The sequence below is a fragment of the Alligator mississippiensis genome, chromosome 3, assembly GCF_030867095.1.
Source record: "Alligator mississippiensis isolate rAllMis1 chromosome 3, rAllMis1, whole genome shotgun sequence".
Lineage (NCBI taxonomy): Eukaryota > Metazoa > Chordata > Crocodylia > Alligatoridae > Alligator > Alligator mississippiensis.
In genome coordinates this window covers 210,514,753-210,528,818 of record NC_081826.1, presented here as the reverse complement: position 1 = coordinate 210,528,818, position 14,066 = coordinate 210,514,753, and the positions used below count along the sequence as shown (strand labels likewise).

Genomic DNA, 14,066 nt, shown 5'->3' with positions numbered 1-14,066 from the left:
CTCTTTATTTTCTGTGCTTTCTTCTTTCTACCTCCTCTTCACCTACCCAAATCTAAGCTCACAAACAGAGCTTCAATGTACTTTAGAAAGCCTGATCATAACTTGTTTCAGGGATGCTGGTTGCAGTTGTGTTGGTCTAAGGGCACAGGCAGACAAAACCCTTTGGGTAGAGGTGATATCTTTTATTAGACCAACTAAATAGTTGCAAACATTTTTTTTTCTTTGCAAGCTGTTGAGCTCACACACCCTTCATCAGGCAAAGGAGAAGTCAAAGATGGTAAGAATTCTTCCAAGTAGAAAAGAAGCTCCAACTGGCAAAGGACAGATCAGAGATGGCAAGGGTTCTCCCAGGTAGAAAAAGCAAGTTTTGTAAAGAAATGCTTTGTGCGAATGCAAATGAGGAGCAGAAATGGTTGTAGCATTCAAGGTACCTGGGGAGTATTAGTTGGCAGGCAGGATGTTGAATTTGGCTTCTTTCTTCCTCACGTTATGCAGGTTCCTTTTCAAACAGCAAAATACAATATCTTCCATGTATCAGGGATGTTGGTTGTAGCTGTGTTGGTCTAAGGGCATAGGCAGATAAAACTCTGCGAGAGGTGATCTCTTTTATTAGACCAACTAAATAGTTGCAAAAAAATCTCTCTTTTCAAGCTTTTGGGCTAACTTACCCTTTATCAGGTAAAGGAGAAATCAAAGATGGTAAGAGTTCTCCCAGGTAGAAAAGAAGTTTTATTTGGCAAAGGAGAAATCAGAGATGGGAGCCCAAAAGCTTGAAAAGAAGATTTTTTTTGCAACTATTTAGTTGGTCTAATAAAAGATATTACGTCTACCCAAAGGCTTTTGTCTGATCATATTTTGGAGACACTGGCTCATACTATGATTTTAAATTAAAAAAAAAAGCCTGGGATAGGCAAAGAGGAACATTTTTCATAAAACATACAAAATAAAATTACCCCAATCACAGAAAAAAAAAGTTGGGACAAAAACTGGTGTGTGACCTATTATGAACCATATCACTGCCCATTAGATTGCAGTATGACATAAAAAACAGACCTATTTAAAGATATACTTCCATAAATAATTATTTATTAAAGCAAATATACTTACGTTGTATTGATAAATATGAATTACATGCTAATCACCAGAAAATCTCTATCAAGAAAAATATGTATTCTTTTTACCTGTACAGATCTACAAAAATAAAACATTTGCATAGATTTTACGGGGCTACCATTCTAAGTATTATTAGGAATGCTTTGGTATTCAAATTAAATACAACAAAAAGGACAACGGGAATAGAATACTAAGTGCATATTTTTTTCCTGACCCCTATTTAGCTACTGGCATATTCTGGTCTTCTATAATCTGGGCTAAAATAAAATTTGCTCACAAAGAAAGGTGGAATAACGCACCCTCCTTCCCTTTGTTCCAAGCAATGCAGTGCTAGTTTGGGAATTCTGCAAGTTCCTTCACAATGCTTTGCCTTCTGGTCTTGCTTGTACCTGAGTTTTTGCTCAGTTAGAAAAATTCTGAAAGATATCAGCAACCTCAAGCCAGTTTCGGAAGCAAGATAGTCCTCTCTCTCTGATCTGTTTTCTTCCCTTGTCGGTAATGACCTCTCCAGTTTGCTTCACAATCACCAATTTGGGGATGGCTGTTATATTGTATTTCTTCTTCAGCTCACTGGAAACAAAACAACAAAAAATTTAACACACTATAAGAAAATGCTTCAGCAAACTTTCAAGTTTTTTTACAAAGAATGCCCTGGGCAAACAAATTGAAAAGCAGGAGTAAAAGTCTCAGAGTTGCAAGCACAGAACTTCATTGTACTGGGAAGCATACAATGGCTTTTAGTCAACTTTTAACTTCAAAATTGAAAGGGCACCTCTGACACCCTGGTGTAATTTGGAAACCTGTCCAAGTTACAGCAGTGTTTTGGGGATTACCCTCTGGGCTACAGCACTGGATAGTGTCTGTACAGCATGATGTGCACCACACTCACTCATTATGCATATCTGTCAGATTTACAAGGAAGTCCTAAGGCAATTTCATAGCCCCCTTTTACAGTGTCTGCTCTGGGGAACTCCTCCCCTAGCCAGGATCAGGGCTCATGGGACACCTTTATATTGCTCCAGTCCTTTTACTATGTGAATCATTGCTGGGGAACAGATAAGGATCTCATCTACAGAGTTTTCATTTCTAAAATTTGCATTATGAAATGATGGATGGTTCATTTTTCCTGATGCAGACCTATTAAATTAGCAAGACGCTACATTCCTCACTGAAATATTTGCAAAAATCCCTCATCAGAAAAGGGAGAGGCCACACTTTAATAACTCTCTTAAATTTAGCCAAAATGACAGTGTATTTCAGTTTTTATGGGAATGTACAGGGGGCCAAGATTTAAATTAATGAGAAATCATCTGATGTTTGAGGAAATTCACACCTTTGTCCTTTTAACCAGAAAAAACCCCAAACCTCCCCAAAACAAACTACATTTATACTACTTAGAGACACAGGGCATACAGGTGGTCTTATAAATATATGCATTTTCATACAAAGTATCACCAAACTCTACAACTGTGTGGCGGGTATTTTCTTGTGAAGGATTAACAGCCAGATGGATTGAGGCTGCCTCCTTGGACTAGTATTGCTCCATCAGTAAAACCTATGCTAGTTCCTCCTCAGTACAATTAATGCCCATTCCATCTTTCTCTCAATATAATCAAAGTTGGGTTGTCTCTGCTGCTGCATTATAATGGCACTTGAAGGCTTCTTTTGTGACCTCCTGCTCCCTCTTCTCTAAAGAAGTAAAGAGACACCTCTGGGGGAAGAACAGCTGCTCAGAAGCCAAGGGTTGTTTTGGCGGGAACAGGATCAATACTTTTTTCCCTGTACTGAGAAGATAAAAGAAAAAGCTCCCTCCTCACTTTTTCCCACCCTCTCCCCTTTTTAAACTTGTTCACGTCTCCCTGCACAACTTTCAAGGGCAAGAAAAGGTAGTGAAAGGAAACTATGGTAGAAGGTAGGAAAACACTTGTTCTGCGGGTGCTTTGGTTGTAGCCATGTTGGTCTAAGCTTGCTAAGAACTTTTTTCCAACTACTCAGCTGGTCTAATAAAATATATCACATCTACTCAAAGAACCTTGCCAGCCACTTGTTCTGCAGAACTTGAAAGCTTTGCAGAGCAGTGACAGCATGCCTCCTCCTTGTTATGAGAGTCAGGAAGGCAGCTGGAGACCCTGCCAACATCCCAACATGAGAAGCAACCAGTGGCAGAAATGCTGCAGAAATCTTACGCTCTCTCAGTAGCCCCTAAACTTAAGCTACAGACACTAGCAGAAATAGGACTGAATTACCTTTATTTAAGTTAAGGTCATTAGCGTAGTGCTGAAATGCACCTATAACGTTAAATGTCACAGTTAACTATACACAAGCATTTAATATTATAGCAATGAACATTTATGTAGAAGGAAACAAACATTCAGTCACCCTCAGGTCATACCATTACTTAAATAATTGTGTGCACAGAGGCTATGAAAGAAAGTAAGAAAAGAGAACTAAACTCTATAGCTTAGTGGTGAGGGCACTCCTTTAGGGGCATGTTTATATGTGTATTAATGCGCCATTGTGACTGCTCATTAAGTTTAGTACCTGTAATAACTCAATGTGCAGTAACCGGTGCTACTACTACTACGCAGCAGAGCACATATTTTTAGTGACATTAATGCACAGTAGAATTACTCTACTGTGCATTTAGCTTCTTGTGCCCCAGAAGTAGGGAGGGAGTAAGATGTGCCCCAGAAGTCGGAGTCTTGGAGTCTAATTCCTGATCTCAAGGTCTGCTATACTGTCAGGATTATTTGTTCTTTGTGGTAGGGAGAAGGATTGCGTTAATTTATTATTTATACTTCTAATTTATACTATATTATACTTACAGCAAATGCATAAACAGTCCTGGAAGCAAGGCCTGGAACCCATGACTTTTCCTCAATATAAAAGTTACCTGCTAGCCTAGAGAATCCTGCTCCTGCTTGCTTATTCTCTTTCTAGCCCCATGAACTGCCCTCCTTTTTTGAACAGTGACTCAGCTTCAACAGGAGGGGTAGGGGGTACTCTGACCCAGCATGGACTATAACAGGAGTGGTCAACCATGGCACCAATGGCATGGACAGTCTCTGGGTGTGGCATGCAGCAGATCATGGAGGGGAGCGGCAGCACAGCAACAGATAGGGCAGGGAGCAGAAACCACAGCAGGAGACCAAGGAGGGAGCAAGAGAAGCAGAGAAGGAATTTGGGCAGTAAGCAGAGTAGGGAACAAAAAGCAAAGCAGCAGATTGAGCAGAGGAAGAGGGTTAGAGTAACACCCAGGGAAGGTGTGTGGCTAATTTGTGATGTGCCTACAAAAAAGATTGGCCCTACTGATCTAAAGTCTGGTAGCTTGGAGCTGGGATTTGAATGGGGGAAATGCAGATTTGAATCTCTTCAGGTTGAGAAGGGCCTAGAACAGGGGCTGGTGAAGTCCAGCCCGCAAGCCAGATCTGGCTGGCAGTGGACTCCATTTCCCAGCACCCTGCTCAAGTGGCTAAGGCCAATTTCCATGGAGACCCCAGCAGCAGCCACACTGTGATAGAGTGGGGCAGGGGTTTCCATGGAGACTGGCCCTAGCAGCCTGGCAGGGTGCCTGGCAGGGTGGGGAGCTGCTGTGGAACCAGGCTAGGATCTTGCAGAGGTGACAGCGTGATCCAGAGCCGGGGCAGAGCTGCGGTCTGCAGCCTGCATACTCTGGGCAGGGGCACACAGGCAGCAGTTTGTGGCTCTGCCCTGGCTCTGGACCACACTATCACCGCTGCAAGAAGCCAGGGCAGAGCCGCAACCTGCTCCCTGCAAGCCCCTGTCTGAAGCATGCAGGCTGCAGATCATGGCTCTGCCCTGGCTCTGGACCATGGTGCCATGGCTGCAAGATCCCAGCTCAGCTCCAGAGCAGCTCCGCACCCTGCCAGTGCTGCTGGGGCTGGTCTCCACGGAAACCCTGGCCTCCAGCTATCATGGTGCAGATGCTGTTGGGGTCTCCGTGGAAACTGGCCCCATCCACCATTTGCCCACCCCTGGCCTAGAACCTAGGGCTTCAGCTTCCTGGGAAAGTCTTAGACAAAAGATGGTGCTAGTGCTTTTTTTAAAAACTGAGCCCTAGTTAGTTCTTTCAAAGACTACATGACAGCATATATGCGCAGGGATGGGTTCCAGGCATTGCATCCTCCCCCTTGCACAAACCTAAGTTCCAGAGAGGGCCTGAAGTTCAGATGCACCCTCATGGTCAGTATTTCCTACTGCAGAGGTTCTCAAACTATGATCTGCAGACCACCACTGGCCTGCGAGCTCCATTCAGGTGGTCCACAGAAAGGTGACCTAAGGCTAAAGCTGACGAACATTGCACCCGACTTCCCAGAACTTAGCTGAAAAAAAACAGGCACATCCATTGCATTAGAAAGATAAGATTACTAATATTAAAATATAAGTTGTGTGCTTTATTTGCAGAACAGAAAAAAAGTTTAAGTGGCCCTCCAAGACCCTCAGCAATTTTCAAGAGGTCTGCGAAAAAAAAAGTTTGAGAACCACTGTCCTACTATTTGCAAAAGGAAAGTCCCTGCTCAGCATGCAGCTATTTTTGGACTACTCTTGGAGGCAACTTTCCACATACACAGTGTTAGAATTCACACTGAGTGTTGTATTCTATTCAAGAGGTCAGGTGTCTCAAATGTAGGCGTTGCAGAGCCTCACCTGTAGGTGCCCAGTTCCATTATTGAATCTGGCCCACAGAGAAAAGTCAAGAAGTAGAGGGTCTCTGCCTTGCGTATTTAAGAGACCAGACATCAACAGCACTGATTAAAAATAAGCAGGTAAACTGGAAGGAGTTTTCTAGTCGGGGTTTTGGCTCATACGCAGCACCTGGATGCTGGTTTGCAAGACTATGCAGTCCACATGGAAAAATGTTTATTCTACAGGCTCAACAGTTACAAGTAGGTTTACAGTGTATAAGCAGACAGTTTGGGGTCTTAAACTGAGTAGAGAAGTGGGAGAAGAAAATGTTGTTTTCAGAATCTGCAATAAAATATTTATAAATTGAAATATTTGTATGGGCTATGAAGATATTTTATTTGTACCAACATTCCCTTAACTGCTCAGATCTATAAATTAAAATCCTTGATGGTCTTAGGCAACATTATTTGGTTCTGGACCATTCAACTTTAAAGCTAAGTAGCCACCTTAGCTTATGGTTAAAATGCTTTGTCTTTTAATTAAAAAGTAATGCTCCGTTCAATGTTTTTAGGGCTTACGAAGATTTTATCAACTTCTGGAATGTATACTTGACTAGATTGTAGGCTACAAACATAGTTAATGTGCCATGCAGCATTTGCATCAATTTAGTAAACTGGCTGTAGATATTTATGACAAAGATGTTTCATCATTAATCACTGTTTTCGCTGCGTAAGCTATTTTATTCAGCTATCTGTCTTTGTATCTTCTGGTGCTTTATTCATTACACCAAGGCCTTCAGTGGATACCTGCGATTAAAGTGAACTATAATGAAAAATGAGCTCATAGTTTAATTCAAACGGCAGCAAAAAAGGACTTAAGCCATTACTTACTTTCTGCTCTTTTAACTATATAGCTAATACACTCACAGGAATTACAAAGTTAATGGGAGTACTAACATGATATACACTGTAATACATAACCACAGGGAATTACATGATATATTTATCTCCCACTAGGAGAATGGGACCTATAACTCAAAGGACAGCTCTTCTTGTAAACAATGGCAGTCTTGCTAATCTTTGCTTACAGTAAATACCATGCCCCATAGTTATTGGTTCTTTATGCTATTTGTCTACATGCAACAAACTCAAAGATTTCCTACATTAAATATTACCAGGCATATGTGCAAGCACATCCAAATTTAATTAAATTAACTGGCAGTAGAGAGTCTAGAATTCTAAGAGGGAAAGGAGAGACTCTTTTTCTGAGTTTCCTTCAGCTACGAGGTCAATCTCTAAAATTAAACAATCCTCCCTTCACCCTTCTTCTTATGTATTTAGTCCCAGCCTCAGACGCTGCTATTTCTCCCACACACTGACATCATGCCATGGTGAGAAGCTTCACGTAAATCCAAATCTAAATTAGTTTTCCCTTTTTTTCAGGGATCTTTAGGGATTCCACTTTCCTCGTCCCAAAGGTTTTGAATCTTAGAGATCCTTAACACCAGTTAAGGAGGGCAGAACATGGAGTCAGTCAATGCTGGTCTATAAAATGGCATGAGGGAATTGCCAGATAGGAGTGCATACATCTCCAGAGGCTAACTAAACTGCTTCAGTAATCTCAGACCTACTGGGAGAGGGAAGAGGTGACTTAATAACAAAGAAAACAGTCCTATACTAAGATTGACATTATGAACCCACAGGGTGTGATACTGAGTGAACTGGGCTCCACACAGGTGCTGAAGTCTGCCTGCCTAGATCACAATGGTTCGCTTACACATCATACCCTCTCCATCTGCTATGCCCCCCTCCCCCTCCCCCTTCCTTGATTTGCTTCTTTTCCCTTCTGTTTGTCTTTATTCTTCTCCCCTAGGATCACAAGTTCATGCTAACAGCAACAAGAGAAACATCTGATCAGGGGGTTTTTTTTCTGCTGCTTGTGCCGCTGACTGCATGAATCAGTACGGGTGCAGCCCTACCTCAGGGAAATGGTTCAAATGCAAATCTCGGAGGTATGCTTGAGATCCTGCTTTGTCTTTGATTCTCACAACCATGAAAATACACTACAGGTATGTTCACACTGTAAAATGAACAGCAGGGCAGAGCTGAGGCATCAGCAGACATGCTGCAGATAGCCCTGGTACACTGATTTAGGACACAATAAGTAGAACCGAACTACTCATGCTTAGAGATGGCCACTTTCTGGCTCAAAATCAAAGTGCACTGTAGTGTGGGAAAACTTACTATATAGACTGCAATTAATGTGCAAAAGCAGCTGATTTTCCAAGACCATCCATTTACACAAATATACACCACAATATAAAAAAATTATGTTAATTATTATAATCATTATTATTATTATCATTATACAGGAATGGGGCTGCACTGTGTTAGACACTATACTAACCTACAGAAAATCCCTGCCCAAAGGGCTTATGTCTAATTTAAGACAGCAGGCTTCAAACTAGTTTACCCCCTTTTCCCCTGCACCCCGAAAAAACCCAAAAAACAAGGAGAAAAAGAAAGGACCAGTAATAAACAAAAAAGGACACTATTCCCTCTAAAGAGATACCACCTCTAGATGCAACTGAATGGTCCTCACCTGCAAAATGTGGTCCATCCATAACAACTGTCCAGGTTTATTCGGTACTTATGCAGGCATTCTGTGCATAACAAAGGCAGCGGTGCTTTCTCTGTCTGAATTCTTTTGTACTAACCTCTGCCTGTAGTTCAAGTCCCAAATTACTTCAATTCATTTGAGCAAATAAAATCCTTTTAATTGAGTTTCACTCTCCTGATTGTGAAATGTCTTTTCTTTAATCAGGTTCTACTGCACTAATGCTGTTAGAATACAGTCAAATAATCTACTATGTAAATGTTGGATGCTGCATTCATGATACCTTATTACTGCCCCAACACCCTTCTCCAAAGCTGCAAGGCACTGGTGTCGGATGAAGGGAAGAATGAACAAGAAACCTGCTGTAAGTTTTCCACTTGTTACCATACAGTGGGTGCATCTACACATGCACTTAACTACGCAGCACACTAATTTGCTGTGGTGTAAAGCATCACAGTCTACACGTGCGATGCTATTAGACTCCAGCAAAATAATTTTCTCCATTGTAAGATAGTACTAAAATAACTGCAACTAAACACACGTGAAACACTGACCCAGGCATAAATTGTGCTCAGTCAGCCAAGCAGCAGGGGGCCAGACCCCCGCCTGCTGCCTACCCACACAGCTCCTCTCTTTGCACATGCTTGTGCCCCAGCCAGCCCCTACGCTACCTGACGCAGTGACCCAGAGCCTGAGGTTGCCCCCCCACAAGCCTGCTGCCAACCTGATGCTGCTCTTCCCACTCTCAAACTGCTGTGGTCCCAGACACACATGTAGATGCTGCACCTGGGAGCTGTTCGCACCAGAGTTTATTGCGCCACACTAATTGAACATGTAGATGTACCCAGTAACTACCTTCTCTACAGTAGAGGCATTTTCTTTTTAAATAACAATTTATTGCTAAGTATTGTTTGTAGTCTTGGGAGCATTTGTGGAGACAACTCACCAGCTGCTAACAGTTTTAAGCAATATGTCAATTAAACTCACCAGGAGAAAGCCACATTGGCAGTTCTGCCACTGACTTCAATAAAGCCAGGACTTCAACCCTGAAGATTAAAGCCATTCTGCAGCTTGCAATTGGTAGAGGTTCATCATAAAATCCATTCATCTATTCTGAATAGATGACTGGGAAAAGTATTAAAATTTATAGCTATCCTAACAAGAGGAACAGCCTCATTTATTTTAGTTTTTATAGTCAATAAGTTAGCAATTAAAATGTTTAATAAGCTGCATGAATTCTGTTCTCAAAATTCTCAACTTTCCATTTCAATTACTACCTTGAAAACCTCCTAAGTGGAAGTGTCTCATACTATTACTAGATATAAGAGAGAAGTGTTAAAGCTCCCTGCAACCCATGAAACACAGAAGACTTCAAATAGCCCAACTACAAATAGTCTTAGCCACTGTAATTCATTAGACATTATAGAAACCAGTCAACTAGCAAAAGCACCTTGGACTATTATAAAAAGCTGAAAAGGTTGCTGCCACAATCCAGCAAACATGGCAAAATGCTACGAAAAAGTTTATTTTTAAATAAGGCTGATTTTTCTGACCAACAAAGCCCTAAGTACCTAAATAGAGTCTCAAACCTATAGCTTTTAAAGGTAACAAACTATTATGACATGGGACAGCAGACAAATTAGACAGTCAAGCTGGGTCGGAAAAAAAAGCTGATTCTATTTCACAGATAATTTTTCCTCAATATTTTTCCTATTTTCAGTGAAAAGTGAGTTTTTTACTTTCACTTTGAATGCAAAGCTGAGTAACTTTCATCAATCCTTATTTTCCCAGTAGGTTTGAGTTTTTATATCCCTTTAACATTTGTTAGTTTTGGGTGTATGAATTCTGGTTATTATTAGCCAATCCTTTTTCACATCATATTAAGTTCTTGCTCTTAATAGCATTATGTGGCAAGGAACTCCTCAGCCTAATTATACATTGTGTGAAAATATATTTGTCCTTACCAGTTCTGAATTTACCATCTTCCACTCTTGACGAATTTCTTCTCGCTGTTCTTATGAAACAGGGGGTGTGCCTACATGGTCATTAATGTGCCATAATTATGGTGCATTAATTTTACTACCTGTAAGTTAGTAATAACAGGTACTAACTTAATGCGTCATAATTGGCGCTACTGCACATTAATGCAGATCAGTGCTTTTTGTGTGACGCTTAATACACATTGGACTAAAACTGCTGCGCATTAGTGCAGACGAACGTTTTTTGTGCGATGCTTAATGCTCGTTGTACTAATCTACTGTGCATTAGCATGGTTTTTGCCAGCTGCCCTAATGCGCAGTAGAATTAGCCCAGTGGGTATTAAGCGTTTCGTGTAGACTCAGGGAGAACAAAACTTCCAGACCTACCTTCTCTATGTACTGTTCTTTGTTTTATCTATACATGTCTGTTGGGTGTTCTCTTTTCAAAGGGAAGCAGTTAGGGTCCTTTCAATATCAAATCATGAATTTCATTGTGCTGATACATTTTGACAGCAGGGCAGATATGCATCTTTATGGACACATAAAGGTACATGTATAATCTATAAAGGTGGATATTTATCCTGCCTTCCAACTGACTTCAGACTAACACCACTAATATCTACATTTTGCCACCTTTCTCTGAACCTTCTGTAATTCTGCAATGCCCTTTTTGAGATGGAGTGACTCATACAACCCACAGTACTCCAAGTGAGACTGCACCATTGATTTTTATAAAGTTACTATAATATTTTTTCTGTATTTTCTGTCTTGTTCTTTTTGCATCCTAACACAACACCCTAAAATGTTGTGATCCCAACCATGCAGAAGCCTTCACTGAGTTATGTACAGTACAGTGACACCCCAGTCAGTTCCAGAGTTAGAGCTCCTTCGAGTCTATGAGTAGTTCCAAACTTTCTCTACAATATTTAAATTCATTCGCCATCATATTGCCCATTCAGCTAGCTTCTCTGGCTTTCCCAGAAGCTCCTCAGACTCATCCCTGGACTAACAAATAAACTCATCTGCAAGTTTTGCTCCCTTCTCACTCAAAATTCCCATTTCCACATCATTATTATATGTATATAATATTATTGTACACATACATACACAAGACAGAGTTCGTATAAACCCATTGAGGTCTATATTTTAAACAGAAATGGTTAAATCCATTCCCTATTTAGATAATGACGTTTGCGTGACTGGGGCAAAATATCAGTGGGCTCAAGCTGGAACTGATGCTGGACAAGTGCAGTTGCAGCATCAGGGTGTCTAAAGGCAGTAGGACCCAGATGTCTTCTTGTACAAGAGGTGTGTGTCCAACTTGCATCTTGGTGCTCATCCATGCACCACCTACATCTGATTCTGATTGTTTGCATGGCAGAACTAGGGGGCTTGGAGCTCAAAGGAGATGTTGGCTGGATCCAAGGGGATCCGTCAGATTTAGGAGGAATCAGCTGTCGGATCTGGGGGGAACCAGCTGTCAAATCCAAGGGGGATCCAGGTGTTGGATCCAAGCAGGTTCTGCTGTCAGATCTGGGGATCCAGCTACTGGATCCAAGGGGAGGGGGTCTATCTGTCAGAACTTGGGGGATTCAGCTGTCAGATCCATGGGGATTCTGCTGTCAGATCTGGGGGATCCAGCTGCTGGATTCAGGGGGATCAAGCTGTTGGATCCAGGGGAGATCTAGCTGTCAGATCCAGAGGGATCCAGCTTGTGGATCCGGGTTTGAGCAGCTCTGCTGTTACAGAGGCTCCTGGGAAGGGACTTGAAGGGTACACGCAGGATCACCTCAGCCTGCCCTCAGGCATGTGGGGACCTGGCGGGGGGAACGAGGGCCAGGGGTTTTCAGGGGAGGCGGGGCAGCGACGTCTGGAGAGGGTCTGGGCCTGCCCCCTGCCCCGGGACGCTGCCGGGCTCGGAGGCAGGAGCAAGGCGCGGGGCCGGGCACTCACTGCTTGTAGGGGTCGTGGAAGGGCAGCGCCAGCCAGTCGCCGTGCATGGCGTGCATGTAGTCCGCCATCTCCTCGGCGCTGCGGTCAGACGAGACGAAGACGATCTCGAGCGGCGCGGGCGGGCGCGCCTCCTCCACCAGCTCGCTGTAGAAGTCACACAGCAGCGGCAAGAAGTCCCGGCAGGGCGAGCACCAGGCGGCCGAGAAGTACAAGCCCACCACCTTGTTCTGCAGAGCCGCCTCCGCCTCCACGCGCTGCCCCTCCTTGTTCACCAGCAGCCTCCCGCTGAACACGTCCACCATCCCGCCCGAGCCGCCCCGGCCCCGGCCCCGGCCCCGCCGCCGCCGCTCGCCTCGCCCCGCCCCGCCCCGCGGCACGGCCACACCCCCGCCCCCAGCCCGCCGCCACGACCCCGACGTAGGTGGCGAGGACATCTGCGAGGGTCGGGAGCAAACTTTTGAGAAACATGGATCAACCATGGCGTCTCCTTTAAAGGAGAAAACTCTGGGGTTTTCCCATCCCCCCCACAACCCCTGCCCAACGTCCCCCCACGCACTGCAGGCAGCAGGCTGGGAGTGAGGGCACCCGCAGGGCCAGGGGGCTGTTTTTGACTTAAATTATTTAATGGGTCCTGACCGGCCCTAGACGTTTACAAGTGGGTCCTGGTACAAACCAGGCTCTAGGCCAGGCCCTGCCTGAGGCCGGCTGGGCTGGGCTGGGTTCGGTCGTGCAATCAGAAATGAGGGAGGCTGGGCTGCCCTGGGATGGGGGGAAGAGCGAATCAGGGCAACCACCCCAGGCCCTGCACTTTGGGGAGGCAGGTGGAGCAGCCACAACGACTCCGCGCTGCCGCCAGCTTCCTGTCCAGCTGCTCGGCCCCCCCCACCCCCGCTGCCAAATCCGCCATGTCCACCCACTCGGCCTTCCCCCCACTTTTGGGTCGTGACCCACAGGTTGAGAAATGCTGCCCTAGAGGCAACTGGCAGCTCCAGCTCCTAGTCCTGCCCTTACTCACCAGGCCTCTAGTGTCAAGTCGCAGCTGTGCACGTGGGGGGCGCTCAGAGAAGGTTTCTAGGTTAAGGGGGTGAGCAAGCACTAGGACTCAACAACATTTGTGTGGCTCACAGCTTAAGGTGCAACAAGGCCCTTATACTCAGGTGCAGGACACTGTCTGTTCCAGGGGAACAGTCAGGAGCTGTTAACCTGCCTGCCTGACCACCAGAAGAGCAGGGGGCAGCCACAACTAAGTAATGCCCCAGGGAGGGAACTCCAGGAGGGGGCAGGGGAACCAGGGGAATCCCTGGGGGCAGAGGGTTTCTTCCCTTTCAATCCTCCAGGCCCCTGCTGACATGACTATATCACTGCTCCAAACTGGAGCTAGCACCGTGGCCAACTGGTGCCTTCTGAATCAGGGGACAGCTATATCCACATTTGGGCATATCAATAAAACTGACCAGATTTTCATTACAAGCAAATAAGTAAAATGCAGAACTGATAATTGCAGCTGAGGGTGCTGGGTGGTTTTTATCAATCAGGCCACTTTTGGTTTTGTGTCTAAATATGTTTTCAGCATCCACAACCTAAAAATTTGCACTCCTGCTCCTAAATTTATGTTAACACCCCACTTAGGTTGATAGTTACGCTCAAAAGAAATACAAAGTTCTGGAGCCAACAAAAAGTACGCTTCACTTACAGCAGCATAAATGTGAATACCAGATGCAGCAATCAAGTATTTAGTTGTCACTGTTACAGCCTTGC

At 44.1% G+C, this 14,066-nt stretch overlaps 1 protein-coding gene across 1 annotated transcript; it reads right to left on the bottom strand.

Annotated features, from left to right (window-relative positions):
• Positions 1 to 1,069: 1,069 nt before the first annotated feature.
• NXNL2 (nucleoredoxin like 2) lies at positions 1,070 to 12,639 on the bottom strand. Its single transcript, XM_006277570.4, has 2 exons — positions 12,309 to 12,639; positions 1,070 to 1,683 (listed from the first exon to the last, which is right to left on the bottom strand). Exons 1-2 carry the CDS (start codon positions 12,608 to 12,610, stop codon positions 1,515 to 1,517), a joined length of 471 nt encoding a protein of 156 aa, XP_006277632.1. The 5' UTR covers positions 12,611 to 12,639; the 3' UTR covers positions 1,070 to 1,514.
• Between the last annotated feature and the right edge of the window lie 1,427 nt (positions 12,640 to 14,066).

Coding starts and splice junctions, on each gene's coding strand:
- NXNL2 (XM_006277570.4), bottom strand. CDS start 12,610: ATGGTGGACGTGTTCAGCGGGAGGCTGCTGGTGAACAAGGAGGGGCAG. Junction 1,684..12,308: donor TTCCACGACCCCTACAAGCA/GTGAGTGCCCGG, acceptor TTTTGTTTCCAG/TGAGCTGAAGAAGAAATACA.